The sequence below is a fragment of the Morone saxatilis genome, unplaced genomic scaffold, assembly GCF_004916995.1.
Source record: "Morone saxatilis isolate NCDOM2014 unplaced genomic scaffold, NCSU_SB_2.0 Contig2, whole genome shotgun sequence".
Taxonomy (NCBI): domain Eukaryota; kingdom Metazoa; phylum Chordata; class Actinopteri; family Moronidae; genus Morone; species Morone saxatilis.
Window position 1 is genome coordinate 19,592,327 of NW_023339762.1, and position 23,523 is coordinate 19,615,849.

General features: G+C 40.6%; 2 protein-coding genes across 3 annotated transcripts in view; one reads left to right on the top strand and one right to left on the bottom strand.

Annotated features, from left to right (window-relative positions):
* Positions 1-10,848, top strand: part of si:dkey-103i16.6 (SIRT1 domain-containing protein) — a 12,886-nt gene extending 2,038 nt beyond the window's left edge. Inside the window, exons 2-8 of the mRNA XM_035664963.1 lie at positions 6,451-6,661; positions 7,406-7,621; positions 7,891-8,123; positions 9,030-9,130; positions 9,229-9,390; positions 9,484-9,696; positions 10,351-10,848. Of these exons, the coding sequence (XP_035520856.1) occupies positions 6,459-6,661; positions 7,406-7,621; positions 7,891-8,123; positions 9,030-9,130; positions 9,229-9,390; positions 9,484-9,696; positions 10,351-10,551 (1,329 nt within the window). The 5' untranslated portion in view covers positions 6,451-6,458 and the 3' untranslated portion in view covers positions 10,552-10,848. The remainder of the gene's footprint in view (positions 1-6,450; positions 6,662-7,405; positions 7,622-7,890; positions 8,124-9,029; positions 9,131-9,228; positions 9,391-9,483; positions 9,697-10,350) is intronic.
* Positions 10,849-13,196: 2,348 nt separating this feature from the next.
* Positions 13,197-23,311, bottom strand: ric8b (RIC8 guanine nucleotide exchange factor B). Of its 2 annotated transcripts, none has more exons than XM_035664962.1 (10): positions 23,144-23,311; positions 22,679-22,726; positions 21,963-22,592; positions 20,115-20,209; positions 17,836-17,986; positions 16,834-16,929; positions 16,564-16,708; positions 16,277-16,421; positions 16,053-16,172; positions 13,197-13,801 (listed from the first exon to the last, which is right to left on the bottom strand). In XM_035664962.1, exons 1-10 carry the CDS (start codon positions 23,225-23,227, stop codon positions 13,693-13,695), a joined length of 1,623 nt encoding a protein of 540 aa, XP_035520855.1. In that variant the 5' UTR covers positions 23,228-23,311; the 3' UTR covers positions 13,197-13,692. The 2 variants fall into 2 exon arrangements, with proteins under 2 accessions (XP_035520855.1, XP_035520854.1); XM_035664961.1 differs by having other exon boundaries at positions 16,834-16,932.
* Between the last annotated feature and the right edge of the window lie 212 nt (positions 23,312-23,523).

Genomic DNA, 23,523 nt, shown 5'->3' on the forward strand with positions numbered 1-23,523 from the left:
ACACAAACACACACATACATACACGCATGCCTCACTCTACAAGAATTCTCACAAAACATGCAACGTATAAGGTTTGCCTTAACAGCTTGTAGAGTAATTTCATTTGCTTCATTTGTTAGTGCCCGCACTCGGAACATTAGGTATTTAACCACATTACTGCATAATTATATCACCTGAAACAATTACTGACTGACTTAATTATAGTGATTTCAGGATTTACCTGCTTGGCCACAGAGCAAATGTTTGGTAGTTATACGGTTTGTTCAATTACTCAGAATAACGTGTCATTGTGAACGACTCTGACTGGCACATTTGAAGGTTGCTATCCAAGAAAAACACAGTACATGTACAAACTATTTTAGTAAAAGTCGTGCTTTTAAAATCCTGCTTTGAACACAAGTATTATCAGCTAAATGGAATATATTCATCAAAGTAAGAGTATGGTTTTGCAGTAAAATATCCGCTCTTAGTGTTGTATTATTCTATATGACATTATTAGATTCTTTATACTGATACTGATGCAGTCTTTTACTGTGGAGGAACTACTGCAAAACTGTTTCTATTGATGGTTAAAACTATTTATATGGTAAAATATGGATTAAAATGGATGGATTACCATAATAGTAGAAAAAGTTCTACCATATTTATTACAATAAAGTTCTGGCAACCACAACTTTTTTTAACGTAAAAAGAATGTGTTTTTTACATTGCATCCTCAGGGTCGGGCCCTTCTATAGGCTAACATGTTACATCTGAAGGGTTGTGAAATGATTAATCAGAGAGGAAAGAAGAAAAAGCTATAGAGGGAGTAGATAAGAGGGAGTATGTATATATAAATTCTGCTACGCAAATTTATAGGATTTTTTTCTGTAATCTTTGCTTTTTCTTATTGAGATGAAACCATGTCAGACGTTTAGAGGGAGTTTCTAACAAAATCTGAAACATGACAGGGGCCTCAGAGAGAGGCAAGAGACAAACACATAGAAAAGGAATCAAATGCAGCTGAGAAGTAGAAGTGTAAAGTGCATCAGACAGCACTTGAGTAAATGTACTTAGTTATGTTCCACCACTGGTCAGCACTGCAGTTGGTAGGGTTACTTTAAAAATGTAATCCGATACAGTTACTAGTTACCTGTTAAAAAACGTAACTTATTATCATTACTTATTATTTTCCATTACTTTTGGGTTATATGCAAGACAAAAAGAAAATAAATATCAGTATGTTATCAACGTCTTTGATTGTCACCTTCTTATGAGTTCATAGATATCAGATGCTTGCTCTCCTTTATGAGATACAGCCAATTTCTTAAACTTGTGTGTGCAACTTTTATTTATATGGAATATATAGATAGGACCCTGAAGCATGTGTGTACTGAAAATAATGGAAATTCCTCACTTTAATTGCTTATTCAAGAACATTTTCTACCATTTTATGCACAAACCATGTGTCCTAAGACTTAATATAGTATGATAAGACACCTCACTTTTCATTGAAATTGAAAAATTCAGTTGCAGGCACAAATGAGTTAATAAAATGAATTAATCTGCAGATTAACTGATAATCGGGCTGCACAATTAATCCAAATGTTATCGAAATTGCAATATGGCCAAGAGGTGACGGTAAAATGTGTGACAAACAGCGTTATAATGAAGTACTGTAGTTCTTATTCAATAACAACACTTTTGTTTGGTACAGACACACAAAAACTTCTCATAATCATAATTTTAAGTTTTTTATTCCAGTGAAAATTCAATTTGTGATGCAAAAATGACCAAATATATAATATATAATATCTGTCAAATTTATCTCAATATGATGTTTTTACCATATTGTGCAGCCCTAATTGATAATGAATGAGTGTTTAGTTGCAGCCTTTAATGAACTGTACAACCTTTTTATTACATTACTGTTGCTTCTTTTACTGTATGTCACTAAGTATTAAGAGTAGAGGTTCAATAACACTGTCCGTGGTTCCCTCGCAGGCTCCTCGTGGTCGCACAAATAACATCACATCCCCTTTTTTTATTGGCAGATTGGTGTTTTCATTTAGGGCCGTTACGTCCTCTGAGGAGTAACAGGGACAAGAGTCATTAGTTAGCCATCGACCCACCGGGCAAAATTAGCTCTCCGCCGCCCTCCTCTCCCTCCGTGTGCACAAACAATATATTAACACAAATTAGGACTCGCTGCTTTGTGTCAATTGAGAGTGCAACAAAGATGCTACACAGAGTGATATGTCATTAGTGAGCAGGTGGGGACGGAGGACTGAGAGCTGTTGCCTCTCCAGCTAAGTAATGAAGAGGTTTCCATGGCGACCGGTTTGCTGCCCGTCACCATCCTTGTGTCGGGGGGGGCAGCAGAGATCAAAGTCGGCTGTCCTCCAGTTCTGCTGTAAGTGGAGGGTTAAATGCTGGAGGTTTGTGTGTGTGTGTGTGTGTGGGGGGGGGAAAGACCCTCATTAAAGTTAACCAAAGCTCCTTTAAGACACAGCTGACATGTTACTCCAGAGATGTTTTTAACACTCAACTCCTCTAGAAAAAAACCCATAACACTGTCTACAGGTCCAGACTGCCGCTGGAGACGAGTGAGGATCTGGTTTTTGATGGATTTATTTCAGTTTAGTGAAGAGTTTTTAAGGTTTATATCACCGGACCACAAAATGCCGACAGTATTGTTTAGTACTACACATATTTAGGAACATTTTACATAATGAGGAATGTAAACTGGATTAACTGGATCACTGTGTTTTAGCTATTTAGAGGAATTTAATTTAAATTCTAATTTAGTTATCAGAACTGCCTTTAAGCAGACCTGATTGTTGTTTTGTATTGTATTTGATATTTTAATTTAAAAAAAGAGACAGAAAAAATTAGATAAGTCAATTGGCGGAAATTAATCGACAACAATTTTGATAATTGGTTTATTATTAAGTCGTTTATCAAAGGGAAAATTGCAATAAATACCTGGTTCCTGTTTCTCAAATGTTTCTTTCCCTTTTGTTCAGTTTTATTTTAAAGAGATTATCTTCTAGGAAAAACAAGTTTTACAGACATTTTAAAAATAAATGACTTATAATTAATATATAAGGAACATATTTGTTAGTTGCAGCCTTAGTTCAGAAGAAACTCAAGTTAATTCTAGTCAAGAAGCTAAATTAAGCTTTTGTTGTTGTGCTTGAGGAGCCTTTTTCACAGCAGACACATCAACTATATTGTTTGAGCAATTAATGTGTGTGATGTTTAGCTTAAAGACGATAATGGAGCCTAAAAGTCTAATCAACCAGCTCCAATAAGAAAACCAGTGATCGCAGTAACCAACAAACATTTTCACCAGAGTGAGGTTTGAATCTCAGATCAGCTTTTAACAAAAAATAACGTATTTTTTGTTTCCAGTCTAATTAACCAAACACAACCCACCTGTGTGAGCTGGAAAGATGTGAATCAAACCAGATTTAAAACACACCTGAGCCTCTATGACATTATTACATTTTTAATAATTGAGTAATTAAAAAAAAACCTGCATCCACGTGTTCGCTGACACAAATTTTAGCCATCAGGTTGAATTTTAAGATAAGATAAAATAGACTTTATTGATCCCACACTTGTTACAGCAGCTCCAGACACAACACAACAGATAATGAGCCAAAAGATGCTTCTGTTGTGGTTTTTTTGTTGTTGTTGTTCCGACACAAACATTTTTCCTGCTGCTCTCTGCTTGTGTTTGGCTTTTGGTCCTTAGCCTCTTGAGTTTTTAAAGGGATTATCCATTAGCCTGACTTTTTGGGTGGTAACGGTGAGCAGCGAGGTGTGCCCAGTGTTTTGTAGGACCGTCCTAATGAGATAACTGTAACCCTCATATGAGCAGCTACACTGCTGGTGGTCCCGGTACTGGGACACACTGGGACACACTGGGCTCAGCTTTTTGACTGTGGAGAGCTGCGAGAACAAGCAGTGTGAAAGGCCAAGCAAAAGTGAGGGGGTTGAGGGAGGGGGGGTGCTCTCAAATCCTTTTTAAGCCTTTTGTCATTTATACAGGGATTTATTTGTCATTAAAGAATTATAACAGCATTTGTGGCACAATTAGGTCTTTATCAGATAAAAAAAGTGGACGTTTTAAAAAAACTACAAGGTAGTTTGATTTAAAAAAAAAAAAGAAATGTCACTTTGTTCACCTGTGCATGGGATTTAAAATAATCTTAACTTGTTTCAGGTTGTTGTTGAGTAGAGCTGCAAGATATGATGAAAAAACATCATATTTATTTACGATAAGTGGGATTGATTGTTGCTGCATCACAATTTAAATTTTTACTTTACTTTTTAAAATCATGATAATGTGGCATTTCTTGTGGTTTGTACCAAACTTACATCTGGAGAACAGGATTCATAGGACAGGGAATCTCTGCAGCACAACAGTGCTTCATTATAATGTTGTTTTGTCACACATTTTACCTTTTTTAATAAAAAAAATTGCGATTCAGATATTGTAATTTTTATTAATTAAGCAGCCCTGTTGCTGAGGTGTCCCTTTGCTGCTCTGTTCTGACTGGTTGTAACCTGTTTGACCTAAAATGTGACATGTTCAAGTTCCTCCTCTCTCTTAAGAAGATTACTTTATTGTCAATGTACACAAGGTACTTGAAGTTTCTCTTTTCACATCTCCCTCCTAGTTACACATATACAGTTTCCCCACATGTATTCAGTACATCAGAGGGTCGCCTGCAGTGCAGTGACTTTGGAGTGCCTTGCTCAAGAGCTGTTAAGCAGAGCTTGTCTTTCCAGTATATGTGATACCACTCCCCAGATCACAGCTGGAATACATCCTCCTGTTGGTGCTGGGGATCAAACCAGTGACCTTTTCTTTTTAACATTTTCCCCCAACTTTAATTGAGTAAATCCTTAATAACCACCTGATGCGTGCTTTGCATCCACGTCAGGTTACTTCTGTAATTAATTTCAGGTTAACCAGTTGCAAGTGTAACTTTTCCCCACATGTGATTAGAGGAGAGTTTGATCGTTTTTAGGTTCTGCTGCCACATCGCACCATCTGTGTGAGACCTTAATAACTGGGCTGGTGATTTATTGCCTGTACTCAGCAGTGTCTTTTTGAGAGGAGCACAGACAAAAGCAGAGACCCTCGCCCTCCTGCTGTTTTTAATAGTTCTTTTAGGATGTGTAGGGGGGACAAAAACAAAGTAGTAATGTGGGGGCTTCAGCCTTTTTTAAGGAGGCAAAGTGAAAGACGATTGAGTCCTAAAAGGAAAGTAGATTTTTAATGTGGTTGGTCTACAAATTACACCATTTACATCCATTTACATCCATTTTTAGCTTGATAATATGTCATTTTCTTTAACTTTTAATGTTTTCAATTAAAGAAAAGCTTTGAGACTGCATCGTCCAATAACTTCATATTCCAAAGGCTGCAGTTTTTTCCAGCCATGTTGCTCCTCTGTAAGCCTTCGGTGACCCCTCTCCTCCTCTCCCATCCCCTCCGGAGGGCGATAAGGTGCTGCTGGAGAAAAAAAAAAACAAGCTTGTCTTATCTCCCTGCTGCCCTCTGAAGCAGTCATGTTTTATGGGTTGTAGCTCTTTTGTCTCCTTGTTCGCTGCCTCTCCCTGATCACTCACACTCATCCCTCATGGAAGTTGTTTGAAGGCCTAGAATAGCTTTGGAAAAGAAGCCCCCCACCTCCTCCTCCTCTCTCCTACTCCTCTGTTCACTCTTTATTGAATCCCGCCTCCGTATCATTTATCTCTGCACCCCCCCTTTGCCCCCTTTTTCCTCAGTTTGAGGGGGCCGTTAGGGGGCATCCTCTTTTCTCTCCCAGCTGGGTTTGTTGACACACAGTCAATCTACGGTTCCCTTTCACCTCTGCCACCCCTCTTTTTAACTCTCTCCCCCCCACCCCTCTACTCTATCCTCCGCTTTCCCTGAACAGTAAAGCTGCCACAGCTGTGGACTGTATTAGCATAGCTGTTGAAGAGCAGAGGGGAGGGGAGGGGGGTTGCTAAATATATTGCAGCCATTACCTTTTGTTCAACAGTTGACAGTTTTAAAACATTTTCGTTTCTCTGTGTGCAAAGGGACTGAAGAGAAAAGGACGATGATTTCAGTGTAACAGCTTTTTAAATATGGGACACAGAAGATGGAGGGAGAGGAGGACGAGCAAGTGGAAATCAAAACAAGTCAATGTCTAATTAGTGCAGTTAAGGGGGAAAAAGAGATTTAAAAAATGTCAGACAATAAACAAGCAATCATCATATTTTCCATTTTGTGCAATTAATAAATAAATAAAACCTTGTTGTTTTCAGGTCTGACATAAAAATGTCATTTAGGCAAATCTTGCGTTGAGCTGATAGCACAGAGGAAAGGAAGCGTGTATTAATGCTTATTAACAGTGATTGATGTTTCATTTAGGCTGAATGATTTGTTATTGTTCTCGCTGTCAACAGGTGCTGGAATGAACAGGTCCAGGTCCAGCTGGGATAAAAAAGCCCCCCAGCCTCCAGTCACCAGGATAACTCGCAGCTCCAGGCACACCGACCCCACAGAGACCCAGGACTCTGGCCCGGGTCCGTATGGAAAACAACGAAAGAAGCAGACGGACTCTGCGTTGGCCCAGAACCTCAGTCAGATGAGTGTGAGTGGACAGGACGGTCTGAGGTGAGGACACATTACAGGACATGTTTGATATTGACTTTATTTTTAGAGGGGAATAAACATGAGAACCGGTTCCTGAATTGGGCCAAGAGGGGTGTTCAGCACAACCCTAACCCCCTAACCACAACATTATCAGTGCTGTTTTCTCAACGTTAAGCTAGATTTACTACACCCTGGCTCTGCTGGCACGGTCTAAACGTAACCAACCAAACCAACGAAGGCAATGAACACCAGCCAGTCAGTCTTGGCAGAACACTGGTTGGAAAAAAAAAGTATTACACAGGTGTTTAGGGGTGCATACCTAGACTAATCAGTAGGGTACTCATGTGGACAAAAATCAGAAGTGCCAATGAATAGCAGCCCATTTTAGGCACTGATTAAAATATCCTGATCCCATATGGGGCAATCTCAGACATGATTACTTGCTGTTATTGATGGAAAGAAACGTTTCCTGTTCAGATGTAATATGTTAATTCCTTCAATAACTACCTCAGGTTCTGTATAAGCAGCAACACTGGCTGTTTGAGGAGGATTTGGGGGGAAAAAGAGCAGAATTTAATTTAACTTGTCTGTAAAAAGACCTGACAGTTAGGACACGAGGAGGATGAGGATGTCTGCCTTTAACTTACCAAAATGTAAAATAAATACAGAATAAAACTAATATTGTACATAAATATTTATTACAAAGTGTGGCCTCCTGCTCTTATGTATGTTTTCATGTGTCTTTTCTTGGCCTTTTCCCCCCAGTAAAGGAAAGATGTCCACAGGCAGCAGTGACCCTGTGCAGGCTGGTCAGTCCGGGTCCAGATCTGATCAGGGCAGTCCCTCAGCGGGTGCTGCCAAGTCATCATCCCGGGGCGGTCTGGCCTCTGTGGCTCGGCTGGTGAAGCTAGGCCGCTGTAAGAACATAGTGGTGGTGGCCGGAGCAGGAATCAGCACAGCCAGCGGTATCCCAGACTTCAGGTTGGTGTCTCTCTACCTCATCTATATCGTTCTCTTTACTATTATATCCCTATTTTCTTTTATCGTTCTTGGTTCTGTTTTACTCTAAACCTGAAGTGTAAACGTGCTCAGTGGATATAGAAACTGTCCAGGAGCAGATTAGCTCTGGTTTCCTTTTGCTTGAGGGTTTCAAAAGAGATATTAAGGTACTTTCTTTTAGCTGCTCTTTGATGAAAACATCACCATAATATCCCGAAACGTACATGTACAAAATGTCTGTACTCTTTCAGAACTCCAGGAACAGGTCTTTATGCCAATGTGGAGAAGTACAACATCCCTTACCCAGAAGCTATTTTCAACATTGACTACTTCTCCAACGACCCGCAGCCTTTCTTCTCCCTGGCCAAGGCTCTGTATCCTGGCAGCCACCGGCCCAACTACATACACTACTTCATCCGCATGCTCCATCACAAAGGCCTGCTTCTCCGAATGTACACCCAGAACATTGACGGACTGGAGAAAGGTGAGTGAGAGCTTAAAGAGAACAAACAACAGCTGGAAATGGATCTTTTAATCAAACTGTAACTCAAACTGAGATTATCTGAAAGGTTGTTTTTTTTATTTACAAACTTTACACCTTAAAATGCAAATGCAATGCATACCCATCACTTAATTACTTATCTACAAGCAGTGAAAGGTCTCTCACATCCAAACAATAATAAAAGATGTTTGATGACATCGTGAAATGGCACGTCTCAGGGTTTATTGTTCAGGAGGTTTCTAACGGGAGCCGAATTATCCGCAGAGGTCTCGTCCTCTCCAAAACAAGCGGACCCGCTGGTTAAAACCAGAATAAAGCAGTTTCACCTTAAAAGTCAGTGTTTCTCCGATGCTGTCCGGCAGACAAAGGATGCTCCGAATTGGTTGCAAGCTGAGCTACTACTAACGTTAGCTCAGCTTGTATCTCTGAGAACTTTAGATCCAGACATCTGATTACTAAAATCCTTCGTCTAGTTCAAATATATGGTAAAAAACACNNATGCTGAGTTTTGCTTATTTTAGCCAAAAAAGTCTGTATACTTTCATTCTGACTTGTTTGGAGATTAAACTCTTAATTTCCATGAAGCCATTGGTTTCTATTAATGTTTGTGCTCAGAAAATCAACTTTTCTTCTTTATTTTAGTTTAGTTTTCATCACTTGGTTACGCAGCTGCCAGCAGGGAAAGATTATAAAAGCTCTTCTTGTTTAAGGATGGATTCATGGATTTTGTCAATACATGGGTTTTATAGGACAGAGACAATATACAACATTGTACAATGTACAGTATGTCCATGAACGCACCACCAAGAGACATACTGGATGTGTGTAACCAGTAGTAGTATACTGACACTTGTTTGCTTTTACAATATTTAACTACGTTATTCACAGTTTGTGGCATCCCAGACGACAAACTTGTGGAAGCGCACGGTAGTTTTGCCACAGCTTCCTGTCACCTGTGCTACACTGCGTACCCTGCTGAGGAGGCTAAGGTATGTCTGACCCCAGTAGTCAAAAACTATTCAAACTTAAAACAGTAATTCACTGCATTTAATGCCAGAGTAACACTTCTTTTCTTCTCGTTTCACAGCACGCCATAATGAATGACAACGTCCCCATATGCTCATTCTGCGCCGCGACAGTCAAACCTGATGTTGTGTTTTTTGGAGAGGACCTCCCTCAGAAGTATTTCCTCCACACTAAAGACTTCCCCAAAGCAGACCTGCTAATCATTATGGGCACGTCTTTACAGGTAAACATTTAATTAATATGTATTCATTACTACATGTTGTGAGCAGGTAAACCCTGAGCTCAGTTACATCTGAACAAATATTCCCTGTTTCAGATTGAGCCTTTTGCCAGCCTGGTGAACACGGTGCGCTCCACGGTGCCACGTCTCCTCCTGAACCGACACGCCGTGGGTCCCTTTGAGAAGGTCCCGCTGCGGAGAGGAGACCACATGGAGCTGGGCGACCTGGAGGAGACAGTGCGGAGGTTTGCAGAAATGCTCAGCTGGAACGATGAGATTGAAGAGCTGATGAGGAGTCAGGAAAAAATGGTGGGTTTCATCCTTTAGGCCTTCTTGCAGCGAATGTGTGTCTGTTTGGGTTCTTTATTAAACAAATAGAAAAAGAGTAGGGATATTATACATATAAACTGAAGCCAGTATGGCAGCTTTGGCTCCTCCATCCTCTTTGTCTCTTCTTCGCAACTCTCTCTCTAACATCCTAAGAAGCAAGGAGAGAAGTTAGCATAATATAAAGCACCCCTAGTCTTGATCCCCAAATGATGCTGATTCAGGTGACATTACTTGAGGTAATTTATCAGATTTCATGCCACAATATTCAACTATAAATCTCTCTGGGCTCTATTTTAAAGGTCCAGTGTGTAACATTTAGGAATATCTATTGTCAGAAATAGAATATAATATTCATAGGTATGTTTTTATGTGTGTAATCACCTGAATATAGGGATCAGTGTGTTTTTGTTACCTTAGAAGGAGCTGTTTTTATCTACAGACACAGCATCACCTGCCACTGGCTGTAGATGGAGCCTTTCGAGGTTTTCAGACATTTCGCGGCCACCATAGTTTATCTCACACACTTCACAGCCCATCGTGAAATACAGACACAAGTTAACGATGCTACTGAATCCAACACACTGGTCCTTTTTAAAACACTTTCTGACTGTGGCAATAACTTCCCTCTGGCAGAGCGTCCCTGCATTGATCAGCAGCCCTCCGTCAGTGAGCGGACAGACACTGTGCCCGGGCAGAAGAGCTCCAGAGCCTCCAGGCAGGATGGAGACCTCGAGGTCCAGACCAGGAGCTCAAAGAGCAGCCAGCAGCGGCAGCGAGGAGACTGACTCAGAGACGGACAGCAAGAGCAACGCATCGTCCAGCCTGAGCAACTGACACTGCATATGTTTCACAAACAACAGCACTGGAAAGGTTTGAGAGTTACTCACACTAAGACTGTTCTCCTGTTAACTGTGTGTGTACACGTTACCGTTCAGCTGGTTATTTTCTGCTAGTGGCCAAATGGTCCTCTTACCTCTTCATCCCAGTGTGTCATGTTCATGTGTAAATCAAGAAATGACATCAAATGCAGTTTAAAAGCACATTTAAAGCACTTATTATAGAGGGAGGGTCCATCCAGAACACTAGTAAATAAATGAGTCCTGAAACAAGGGTTCTTGTTAATGTTTTATATTAGCACACACTGTATTTTAAACAATATTTAATAAAAGTATTGTGTATTTTGCATCTTTTCTGTCTTTTTATTATGTAGTATAGGTTCAAAAATGACAACTATTTGTATTCTCCATTTTATTAATGTTTCAGTGAAAGCTTCTCTACATAAAATAAGTGTGGCGCTATTTACAGTATGTAAAGAATCTGCAAAAAAAGAACAAACATATTCCCATAACATATTCTTTCTACACGGAGAAGTGATCAACATGCATTTTAGATTTTTTGACTGATTGTGAAGGAAAAAGCACATTAGAAACAAACTCTGGTCCACAGATGCCTGACAAATTAAAGGGGAAAACCTGAAGAAATGAGTAGAGGAACATAACGGAAGTATTAACATTTGTTTGCACTGAAGTTGTTCTTGAGGCTTCTGGAGGTCAAACGCCTCACTAAGACACTTAATTGTTGCTTTTTCCCTTTAAATTGTGACGCACCTGCAAAGTCTGACCTTTCGTGGCTTTACGTCACATGATTCAGGAGGCGACTCACAAAGTTGAGTCAGCTCTTTTTTGTGTGTGAGGCCAAGTCGAAATAATTTATCTTTTTTATCTGACTTATTGTGTGTGAGTGTGGTGTGTGTGTGTGTGGCAGTAAGTGGTGATTCACAGGTCAGGTGAATAGTGTGCTCATGATTACTGAATATCAAAACAAGTCAACGGTCATCAATTCCTGTATTAATGACACATGTTCTCTGGTTAATATTCACTTTGTCTGGATTTACACAACAAATGTATCTGTAATCCAGAGCAGGGTTTCAGTTCAGGAGCTAAACCGTACACAACCATGCAGCTGATTTTCAGAACTGCCACCTTGATTAAATTGTACCAACATAAAAGGAATATTATTCAGTTTATACATACACTAAACTTGTGGATTTATATAAAATAAGCAAAAATTTCAATCTAGAAAAAAAAAAAAAAAAGGAATTCACATCACAGAACGGATTTAACATCATGCAGATTTTGGCAAAAGTAACATGGATTAAAAACAATCGTTGCAGTTTACACATTTCTTTGTCAACAAGAGGCAGAAACAATCTGTTTACTATAATCCACCACAGGAAAATGTTGCATCTTTCCATTTAAAGTCTCAATTTTAAGCGAAAAGAAGTTGTCTTCTTTTCCAAAAAAACATATTTCAGTGGCACGACAGTAAGCCAACAAGCCCTGAATCTAGAAAGTTTCCTTGCCGACCGACTGTGTATGAGTGTGCAACATTGATGATCATTACCTCACCACATATACTCACTGTGAGCTGCAAGTTAAAACTGCCCACAATGACACCGTCTGATTTCTTAATATACATCAAACCTGTGGTCCTTACCGGACAGGCCCCATGAAACCAGGGACTCTGTGCACTGTTAACAGTTTTCAATGATAACATGTTTAAATATGTGTGTGTGTAATGTGTACTTAAATAATCTAGAAATAATAAAAAGAGTGGACAAAATCATCAGGTAGCAGGAAAAAATAAAAAAGAGAAACTTATAAAAAGTGAAAAACAAAAGCACAGGTGAAGGAATGATTATTCAGACCTAATTACACTTTTAAACAACAGTTCTTTCAGTGACATTCACACAATCCAGCAAAAATTATATTATCTCTATTTTCTCAACTTAGGGAGCAATGAAAATAAATGATTAAAAAGGTGCAACAGTAACCACGGAGGCCTCCGATTCATTGTGCTGCCAGTCTTTCTGCCACACATCAAAGTCAGCTGCGAACAGAGCCTCAAAAGTTTCCTGTGACAAGTTTAAGCTGTGTCCCCGTTCGGGGCCGGACATTTCTAGACTGAATACGTCATAATGGGCTGACGAGGTCTGTCCCCCTTCAAACAATACTCTGAATGAGGCCAAGAAAGCTATTTTCTTCTTAGAGACGACCAGTGACTCAGTATCCCAAAATCCTTTGCACATCGGTCAATTGTTGAGTGATGTGTTCAGGCGACTGTTTGTGAATTGGTAAAATTGTGAATTCTTGCTTGTCATATTTACCAGATTTTGTATTTGCATTTAATATACGTCTATATATTTATATATTTAAAAAAAACATGATAATTTACACAGCTAATTTTAAGTAACAGATGGCTGACATAAACATACAGATAAATAGAAGTTATATGGATACATTTACTTTTAACTCGATACACTATTTGCCAGTTGTACTGCATTTGTTACAAGATAACTGGTATCACAAAACGTGTCCCAGTTACAACCATTTAAAACGTCCAGTGTGTAACGTTTAGAAGAGGATCTATTGGCATAAATTTAATATAATATTCATAGGTGGAGCCCGCCTTGTTTGAACCGCATGTTTCTACAGGTAGGCAGAACGGACAACCAAACACTGGCTCTAGAGGGCCTTTTGTGGTTTTTGCAGCCACTGCAGTTTACCTACTTGGTCTACACTCTTTAAACTTTGTCGACCAATTTTGTGCGATTTCCTGGTGATACAAGTTGAAAAACTGAGCCTAAATTCCACCATTAGTTTGGGTTTGAGTAGTCTCGACAATAGATCCACAAATGTTTCTGATATCTGCCAATCCATTTAAGTTAACAGAGTGATTCATTGGGAGATATCAGTGCAGTGTGTGGATCTTCTGACTGACTTCTACTCTATACTCTTTCTGTGACAGTAAACTCTTATTTTAGGGGCAGAGACACAGGTTCAGCCTCGCTCCTCTGGAGGACCCACCTTTGTGGGCGTCGTCCTCCATCCAGCCGTTGAAATGGGACACAGCTTTAGACGTGTTGGGGCCCCGGTCAGCTCAGCCTGGAACACGTGGGCCTAGATGTGCAGTGCACTAGTCAGAGTCTGATTCTGAGTTGTCCTCAGGTGGATCACAGAGCGTCTCCTCAAGAGGTGCTAACGTCCCGTCAGGCCTGACCCCCATTGGCCGGATTACGTTCTGCCTGTGGACACAAAGAAAAACCATCAGAGACGCTTAACTTGCTAGATGGAGAGGGGGTTTGATAGGAAGGTTTCCAAACTGCGAAACACATCAATGGACATGTCTTCATGTATATTTTAAAAGTAAACAAACTTTGTAGACAAAACCCAACTCAGGAGCCTTTGTATTCACTGACAGTCTAAAGAGGGCTTTCACTGGTACATCTTTACTCTCTTACATCCAGAGCTCGAGGACCCTCACTCAACAACCCCCTTCTCCCCCCCCCTTCATGGACACTCGCCCCTGTCTGGCCATCCTCTCTCCCTCTCTGCCCTCCTCTCCTGTGGCAGTTTAATTACAGGATCAGCGCTCAGACTAATCTCCTCAAAGCCACGGCTGCCCCTTCATCCTAATCCAATTATACCTGCACTGTGTGTCACCACTCCCTCTAAGATGATTTATCAGAGAATTATCCATCAAAGATTTAAAAAGAGACCCATTTGCATTCATTTGAAAGAGATTCAAATATAAATGGATGTAATTCCTACTGATTCCTGCAATTAAACTGAACTTAGCTATGGACATCTAGAGGTTAAGTTCTTTTAAATAGGAGACGGAGAAGACCTTTGATGTGGTAAAATCTAAAAATATTGTGGCGTCTCTTCAGTGATAAAATCTGCAGAGAGGCACCACCAGGCCACGGCCTGACATCACGGGTCAAAGTCAGCAGGTACAATGAGGGCGAACAAGACAAAAACAAACAGGTAACATCCTCTTTCCCCAATTAGAGCAGCAACAACAACAAAAAAAGCCTCCTCTCTTCAGCAGTGACTGGGGGTCTGGCAGATGTAAGAGGGGCTGGTGGGTGGGGATGCAAAATATGTGCTAATTGGAGGACCAGTTAAGCAGTTAGGGGAGCACATTCTTGCCGGGCTCTGAGCGATCTCCTTAGAGCCTGTACTGAGGAAGCACCTCTCCGTCGTCATCGCATCCCCTTAACCGAGGAAGAGAAGAAAGAGGGTGCAGCCTCGGAAAGGAATCTTCCTCTTCTGGCAGCACGTGCCTCATTACAGCTCAGCGCCTCCCCCCCCCTCCCCCACCCACACTCCCAATTTGGCTGAACAATGACAAGGTCAGCTTTTCTTATGTCTGCACATTTGTTCGCCCGTGTGTCTTCCTCCTCGTCCACGTTCCACCCAAATTGCTTTGTCCAGTGGTGCCTCTCTCTCAGTCCACTCCCTGTCTGGTCAATGACTGACTCCTCAGAATGAGGAGAATAAAAGTCAGGACACACGTGTTATTAAAAACCTGAATGTGACACATAAAAGGAGCCGGGACCGACGAGCGGGCTGTGTGCGCCAATTAGGTGATAATTAACGGAGCAGTGGTAATGATGGTGCAGTGGCGTGCCGGCAGCTCCCATTTACTCCAGCTGAATGCTGCGGTGTGCTGGAAGTCCAGACCTAATTGAAGCTGCAGCTAACGGCAAGAGATTCTTCCTTTGATGAATGGGTTGGCAGGGAGCGAGCTCACTGTTACCTTTGTACGGGCCTGACTAATGTTAGCCTCAGCTCACTAAATAAAGGTCAACACAAATACAGCATGACTCTTTGCAGAGGAAACAATAAATAATATGAATAATTTGACCGAGGGGAAGCAACAGTTGTTCAAACGGGAAAAGTTTTGTCATCTTAGTCGAGCTGTCGCAAAAGAAACACAATTCATTATTTGTCAAAGGATTCTGTAGCATATAATGTTTGTTTTGTTTGTTTGTTTCTTAGTTGGCTTTCTTTTGAATTTTCCAAATACAGTATCAAAACTCTGTCAGCTGATTTGAATGAAACTTGGTGGAGAGTCGGGCCATGGGTCCTGGAACATTTTTGTGCAGATCTAGTATTTCTTAACTTATCTAAACACTTTCACCATTTTACTCAAGAACGACAGCCCTTATCTGAATGAAAAAAATCAGACTCAACGCTTCTAAGTGAATCTCTGTGGTTTGAAAGTACAAACAGGTAAGCAGGAGGCTTTCCTGTTTGTACTTTCAAATATCTGCTTTATTTTACAGTTTCATTCAGCTGTGTAGGAGTTAAGTTACTAATGAAAACCCAACACTTCCTCATTGTGCTGCTTCATAATAAAAGCATTCAAATAAAATAAATGGGTACTTTTATAAAGAAGAATTTATAAGAAATGAAACCAATGTAATATTACTAAACTAAACTGAAAGGATGCAGTCCTTTGAAGAGTTATTTCTAGTTCAGTATATTTACCTTGACAACTTGTCAAACATATTCACAAGTTTCTGGGCTTCGTACTCCTTCTGCTCATCTGTCATCTCTTCGATTGGGTTCGGCATCGGCTCCTCCACGTGACCGGTGATCGGGTTGATGCTGGAACAAGCAGACGAGCAAGTTTAACACACAGCTGCAAAGGTTCACACAGTACCGATGCATACACATTACTGTGCTGAACAAGGTCTGTGCAGAGTACTCACAAGGGTTTGGCAGATTTGTATTCCTCTGTGTCTGAGTCTTCATCTTCGGAGTACTGAGTCTCTCCTCTCCCTCCCGCGAGAAGTCCTCGAGCCACCAGGAGTCCTGCTGCATTTCCATATCCTGTGTACTTCAAAAGGTTGTCCACTACAAGACGACACAGGAGACACACAATGTGAAGTTACATATACATACAGCAACGTGGACATAACACCTGTTCTTTCATTCTCATATTTCCTCATCTGATGTTCCTCCTATGACCCAACCACCGCCGCCCCTCCACACTCACCGCTTTCTTTGCAGAGGACAAAGAGAAACTCTGCCGCCGTCTGCTTCACACCCATGTCAACGTGTGTCATAAGGCGAACCAACTTATTTCTGACGGTGGTGCCGATCTCTGGCCTGATCTTCACATCTTTCAGTGGGGGAAGTACCTAAAGATGCAGAGATTATGAAGTTTATTGTTTTATAAAAAAGGCATTTAAAATCTGGTTAGGATCCCGGTGAGATTTCAGTATTTACTCAGACCCTTCAGCAGGAGAGATGCTTGCTACTGTACCTGAGCTTTGATATATCTGCGGATCTCCCTGTGTTGTCTGGATCCTTCAGTCAAAAGGCTGAGCACCGGAGTCAAACCTTCTTTGTAGTTGGAGCCCTGCTTGGAGTGAAACAAGCCACAGACACTTCACAAGCTAGAACAATGGATAGACTTTAAACAGTAGTACATTTGTGGGTAATATAAAGGATAACGAGGTAAAGACAGAATGAGTGGTTAAGAAACTGAATTAGGAATCAAACAATATGTTTTCTGTAGTGCCAATACAGATACTGATTATTAGTAATCAAGGAAATTGATACTTTGACTTTGATAATTGTCAAAAAGTGTCAAATTTTTAGAGTAACCAGTGGTGAAGTGTAACTAAGAACGTTTACTCAATTTTACGCTACATTATACTACCACTGTACTTACTTCTATATTTTGGAGGCAAATATTGAACTTTTTACTCAATTACATTAACTTTAGTTACTTTACAGATTGTTAATACCAAAAATAAATCAAGTAATAAACAATCGTGTATTATTATAGATTAAGCTAGCCAGAATTAACAAAGTAATTAAATTAATTAAGACATTAATGCATCAATAATTATATAATAATATATTATTTTGATCATTCTGCACTTTTACTTTTTGTACTTTAAGTATAATCTGATGCAAATGTAAATAAAATCCTGCAAAAAAATAACTTTACTACTTATAACCTCTACTATTATTTATTATTATTTTTAAATATTAGTCGTAATGCAATGTATGCATCTAAATTTACATGAAAGCTCAAAATCTTTGTTATGTCCTGTAGTGTAAATTTACTCCACTTGTATCACTTATTACACACACACACACACACACACACAGAGTACTATAATATATATTTCAACATTCTTATGTCCACTTTTTAGGACATATTCAAGTTTCATTATTAACTATCAACAGCACATAAACAGATATAGTGGATAAGTAATCAGTTCTCTCTGTATTCGCTGCAGAGGATGAACTTTACCTTGTCGATCCTTTTCTCCATGAAGTCTAGTAACATCTGCACTGCATCCATGTTTTTCCCACCATATTGTTCCTCTCCTCCCTGAACAGGCACGTCGATTAGCACGTCCAGGCAGGACACAGGCAGGTTATTCAGCAGGTTGACGGCATGGCTGGGGACATAAAAGTATTTCTTAATGACGTAGATCTTTGCAAAATCTTGACATTCAACAGTAGAGTTTTTAAAATGGACACCTAAAATCCTCTGAGATGAGACTGCCAAAGGGTCAGTGGGGTTAAGGAGGTGAAAGTCTAAAAATGAGATTTAAGAAGTGAAGAAAATGAGAAATAGATGAAAGCTTTGGAACAAAAGCTTTGAAAAAGATTAAAGCTTTGGAGCATTTAGCCTGAGGGAAGTTGTTCCAAAGTCAAGGCGCCCTTGTGGCAAAGGACCAGTCACCTCTTGTTTTTAATCTACATTTTGGAACAGCTGATGGGTCGCTGCCAGATGACCTCAGGCTGCGATCTGGCTCACCTGGGGTAAAAGGAGCTTTCAAGTTAAGAATCATTTCATCTAACTCCCATCTGTGACACACTATTTATATCTTTGTTGTCAAGACAGCAATATACAGGAAATATACGTTTTATAGTGAGAGACAGAGATATTTACGTTGCTCATCACATTTTTGTTGAGTTTTATCTATTTAGTGTGTTTATTTATATTACTACTGTCTGAGAAGACCTGCAATGGTCAATTAGAGACAAATAATGAGAAAGATTTTGGAGGAGAGAGGACCCTCTGAAATTATAAAGTTGAAAACATAAAAAGCTGATGTCTGGGTTAGCTGTTCAGCGCAGATAAAAGGAAAAGCTTGTTGATTATAGTGAAACTGCCAACAATAAATATCGCAGGTCCGATGCTCATAACTCTCATAAAATGTTGTGTAGAAAAAAAAAAATCGTAGTAATATTGTGTGCTAGTGTGTAGTGTAATCTTGTACAATAATAATAATAATAATAATAATAATAATAATAATAATAATAATAGCAATACACAAAATTATACATACTTCACGCTGTTGAAAATGGCACTTAAACAATTACAGTTTTCACTAAGAAGCAGCATATATATTATTGCATTTACATGGGGCAATCTGTGCTCTTGGGGACTTCTGAAATGCTATACACCATCCGGTTTTTAAACGTATATTTAGGCAGGCGGGCACAGCTGAACCTTCAGCCATGGTGACAGGATTAGGATTTTAGAATGACTGGAAAGATAAATCAGGAAATCAATATATGACTGTAGCCTGGCGAGCTAGACAGCTTTTTTGAAGTCAAGCCATGTAAGGATATTCACAGTTATCATTATCACAATACATTTATCTTAGTGTTTTTTTTAAATCACAATATATGATACTATTATATATTGTCCCATCCCTAACTGTGGGGATGTTTTGTGAAATGTCTTCTTATTTTAGTGACGCACACCAATTTTATTTATTAAACACCTTGAAACTGCTTACATTTGGAAACAATTCTTGTAAATATGATCAACCAACTTGTTTATTATATTAAAAACAACTTTACCCGTTTACCCAATATGTTCTGTCACATACTCACACTAAAGTTACGCCCGTCAATGGGCCAAACTACCATGACCAGTGCAGCCAACGACTTGACAAGTCAATTGAAACATCAGTCACTTATACAGGACGCTGTTTAAATTTGAGTCTATAGGCACGGATTCCTGGCATTCCTGCATTTAATTACCATGAGAAGCAGATACTGCTGTAGTATTACGACAGCTAAGAGCATTTAGACGACGAAACAACCAAACAAGGCCCCAAAGAAACATCTCTGTTTGGCTTGAAGTGTTTTTTTCCCCACAACACGGCTGTCCTATCGGTCTTAATCTGTCTCTCTTACAGCTGCTCAGTGAACACTCTTGTCCAGAGGGGTGCTTATATGCAAATCACAGTGACTCCACTGTGACCATGGATGCAAGTTAATTTGCTCAGTGGCAGAAGCACTTTGCCCGTCTGTGTGCTTTTCTATGCAAATCAGTCTCGAACGAAGTTTGAAAAGCAGCATTCTAGTAAAACACACAACCACCAAATACACAGACGAGGAGACATTTATGTACGGTAAGCTATGAGACAGAGAGGCATCATGCGAGTGGGCCTTGTCATGCTGGTTTTGTATTCTTTCTCAGGTTGCAAACTTCACAGCACCTTCATTCAGTGTTCAGTTTACTAAGAGATTAATCTATGAAGAGCAGCGAGGGACACACTTTCCCACCTGTGTGCTTCCTCTGTTTTCTCCTCCGTCTCCGTCTTCAGCATCAACAGATGACGCAGGGTGGCAGCGATGAGTCGGAACTGATGGTCGTCCTCCTATCAAATCAAAAGATGTTCAAGACGGTTTTATTGTTCAGGGGTAAAGCAAAAACAGTAAAGGTAATAATAAAACTTGAGCTACAAGGACGGGGAAGACTGGAAGCAAAAGGTCCTTCTGCAAAAAAAAGCTGCCTTAAAATTCAACGAGGCATCACAACCAGACTACAGCACAAAAGAGGGAGAGCAAAGAGATTAAAAGAGGTCAAAATAGGAGGAGGAAGAGGAGGTTTGGATTTCTACGTCACCAAAGAGGAGAGCAGGGTCAAACTTGAGCCTAAGAACTACATTTGGTGTCATCAGGACTTACGCTGTGTTAGCTGCAGCCTTTGACGTCACGTGTCCCTTTTTGGCCGAAATTGCATGAAATGTGGCAAGCATGTTTTAAATACCGCCAAGTTTGACAGTGATAACTATATCATAACGACATCAATCACAGTCACATATGTAATGGACACATGGTAAACGCATACGTACCTACAGCATTTAATTCACAGGATAAGATGATACAGGTGTGTGTGTGTGTCTTCTGTGTGTGCAGCCTATGAAAGAGAGCTAGTGTGGCACATAAAAGTGATATTTGTGTAAAGAGGCCTTTTTTTAAAATTGAACACATTTGTCACCGTAAGAAAGTGTAAATAATATAATTAATGATATCATGTTGGTTCGCTGACCGGGTTTACTGGGAAACTTGAAAAGAACAGAGCCATTGTTAATGTTATTAGTAACACCTGAGCTTTTCCTACGACGACAAGTCAAAATAGACTCGTTCGAGGTGAAAGTGGACGAGATCAGCGTTCATAGAATATACAAGAAGTCACATAAATATTTACATGCTGTTAGAGCCATCTGTAAGCTGAGACTTATAGCCTACAATCGCATTAAATATTGTAATCACGCAGAAAAATGTGATTTTCTTTTAGGGCGCCTGGCTCTAAAAACTGCAGCCGCCTTGATCTCGTGAGGTCGGTGTTGCCCATCACGTATGCTTGACATCAGAGCAAGTTGGCTTTAAAGTCGGGAACAAATCTAACTGGCACGCATTGTGCACCGGTGATCGATTCCCGCAGGCCTGGCTCAGCTCGAAAGGAGCCTAGTGTCTACTGCGTAAAGGCCTACGCTGGACTGGATATCAGTGACTGATCTGATTTACATGTGAAACACGATGGTCAATACACCACTTGAGTTAAATGTGAAAGTAAAAAGAGAGAAGGCCATTTTTGGTGAGTGCAACATGACTCTGATGTCTGCAGTTTCCAATTAACTGTTTTTCTAACAGGGCTGGGAGAGTTCAGTGGTGGACAGACACTTTTTTTTGATTGACTGATTCTCAAAAGTTCTGTAAGTGCATCCTTAAATTAAGTGTCAGTAATAACATTAATGTTGGCTGTGCTTTCAACCTGAACACCTATTCACAATGACTCCACTACACACCTGATAGTGATTTTGTATTATGTGTGTTTTTCTTTCTGATTCATGAACTGAATCTTGAATTACAGTGTTTTCACATTCAAGAATGAGTTGAGGGTCTTCCTCAGAAAGACGTCCACACGACAAATGGTTAGTGATGGATATAAGTTGGTTGTTGTGGGGGTCAGATGCATGACGTTTCTGGTCCAAGAGAGTCTAATCTATAATCTTTATGGTCATGCATACCGGACCTGCTCTGAACCACGAGTCAGACAACAAACCCAAACAACTCCTGTGCAATAAGAACTGTAACATTACGCACTCTTAAACTAACAACACTCACCTTACCACCAGCGTAAGACAGCGTGAGGTTGAACAAGGCTTTCAGTGCTTCCATTGCTCGCTCATTGTCCTCCGCAGGCAAGGTCAGGGCCTGTGGATCCGGACGGGCAGCTTCATAGGGACCGACCCAGCGCACATCCAAGGTGTGCTCCAGAACCTCCGACAGCAGCCTCGCAGCATGCCAATCTCTCCTCAGAACGCCTCTCACGTCGGGCCTCAGGGCAGACAGCAGGAAGAGAAGGCGCAGTGTGAACAGGCCCACCTCGTGGTGCCACGTGCGGGCCTTACGCAGGCTGGCACACAGGCCGTGAGCCAGCTGCACGTCTACACTAACCTGCTGAGCTGCCGGACTGTTGTACACCACATTGCACAGGCACTTCAAGGCTTCCACCACCACCCTCTCCTCCTCCTCCGACAGGGCGTCTTCCTCCGAGCTTTTCTCGTTGTCAACCCCTTCCTCTCCGGCACGCAGCCTCGCCATCCCTCCCAGGATCAGCATGCCCTCCCTGGTGGCTACGGGTGCGAGGACGCGCTTGTCTCTGGACAGGATGCGGAGTGTCTCCAGACACGTCTTCTGACAGCTGGGTTGCACCTGCCTCCCCAGTACGGTCAGCACACTCTGACACAGCTTCTGGAAAATGACACAGAGTGAAAAAGCGCTGTAGATCACAACCACCCACGATATCACATGTCATATAATAAACTACCAGGACTTACACTCCGCAGGGTTTCCTCCTTTGGCTCAAAAGCAAAGGTGTGACTGTTCTGAAACAGATAAGATGTTCATTGATTCACTGAGTGACACCAAACAGCTCAGACACACATTAGACATGTTTTAGAGCAAATAAAACCTCTTATATTTGAGATATAAGCATATAAACATAAATCTCAGACCTTCAGGGAAGTAGCATACGTTTGCTAATACTGCTAATACAATTAACAAATAACGTTATCAACACGCAGTTTGCCTCAAAAACACATCTTTTTTCTCTCTCTGTGACATGTTTAACGAGGCCACATTAGATATCTCCTACCAGCACCAACATCTCAGCTCATATAAAGTCTAGAGAACAACTTAAAGTGAGCTCTGAAGCTACCTAGCTCTGTAGCTAACGTTAGCATCGTTTTGTTTTGGTTGAGGTAAAGAAAATAAATATATATATATATAAATATAAAACTCACCTCTCGATTAAACTGCTGCAGGAGCTGCTCGACGTCCTCTTCGTTGGCGGCGTCAAGCTGCGACAGCATGTTGTTTAAATCCATGGTGGATATTTGGAGAGAAACGGATGGGTGGCTTGTTTTTACTGACGGGAGCCGATGAGGGCTACTAGCTGGCCGGCTAGCTCAGTGTGTGTGTGTGTGTGTGTTGTGTTGTGTGTGTGTGTGTGAGTGGTGTGTGTGTGGTGTGTGTGTGTGTTACAGTCTGTTGCTGTCAACAGGGAAACTCCCCTGACTGTCTCTTTACAGTCTGTACATAAACTGCATCATATAAAAACACTAATATACTTTTTATAACTCTGCAGAGTTATTGTGGTTTTTTAATTTTAGTTTTTTTAATT

Excerpts from the sequence above, each read along its gene's own strand:
- ric8b (XM_035664961.1), bottom strand. The coding sequence starts at position 23,227 with ATGGATTTAAACAACATGCTGTCGCAGCTTGACGCCGCCAACGAAGAG. Across the intron at positions 16,933-17,835 it reads TGGAGAAAAGGATCGACAAG|CAGGGCTCCAACTACAAAGA; the intron begins GTAAAGTTCATC and ends TTTCACTCCAAG. Across the intron at positions 13,802-16,052 it reads ATGTTTGACAAGTTGTCAAG|GCAGAACGTAATCCGGCCAA; the intron begins GTAAATATACTG and ends TTGTGTCCACAG.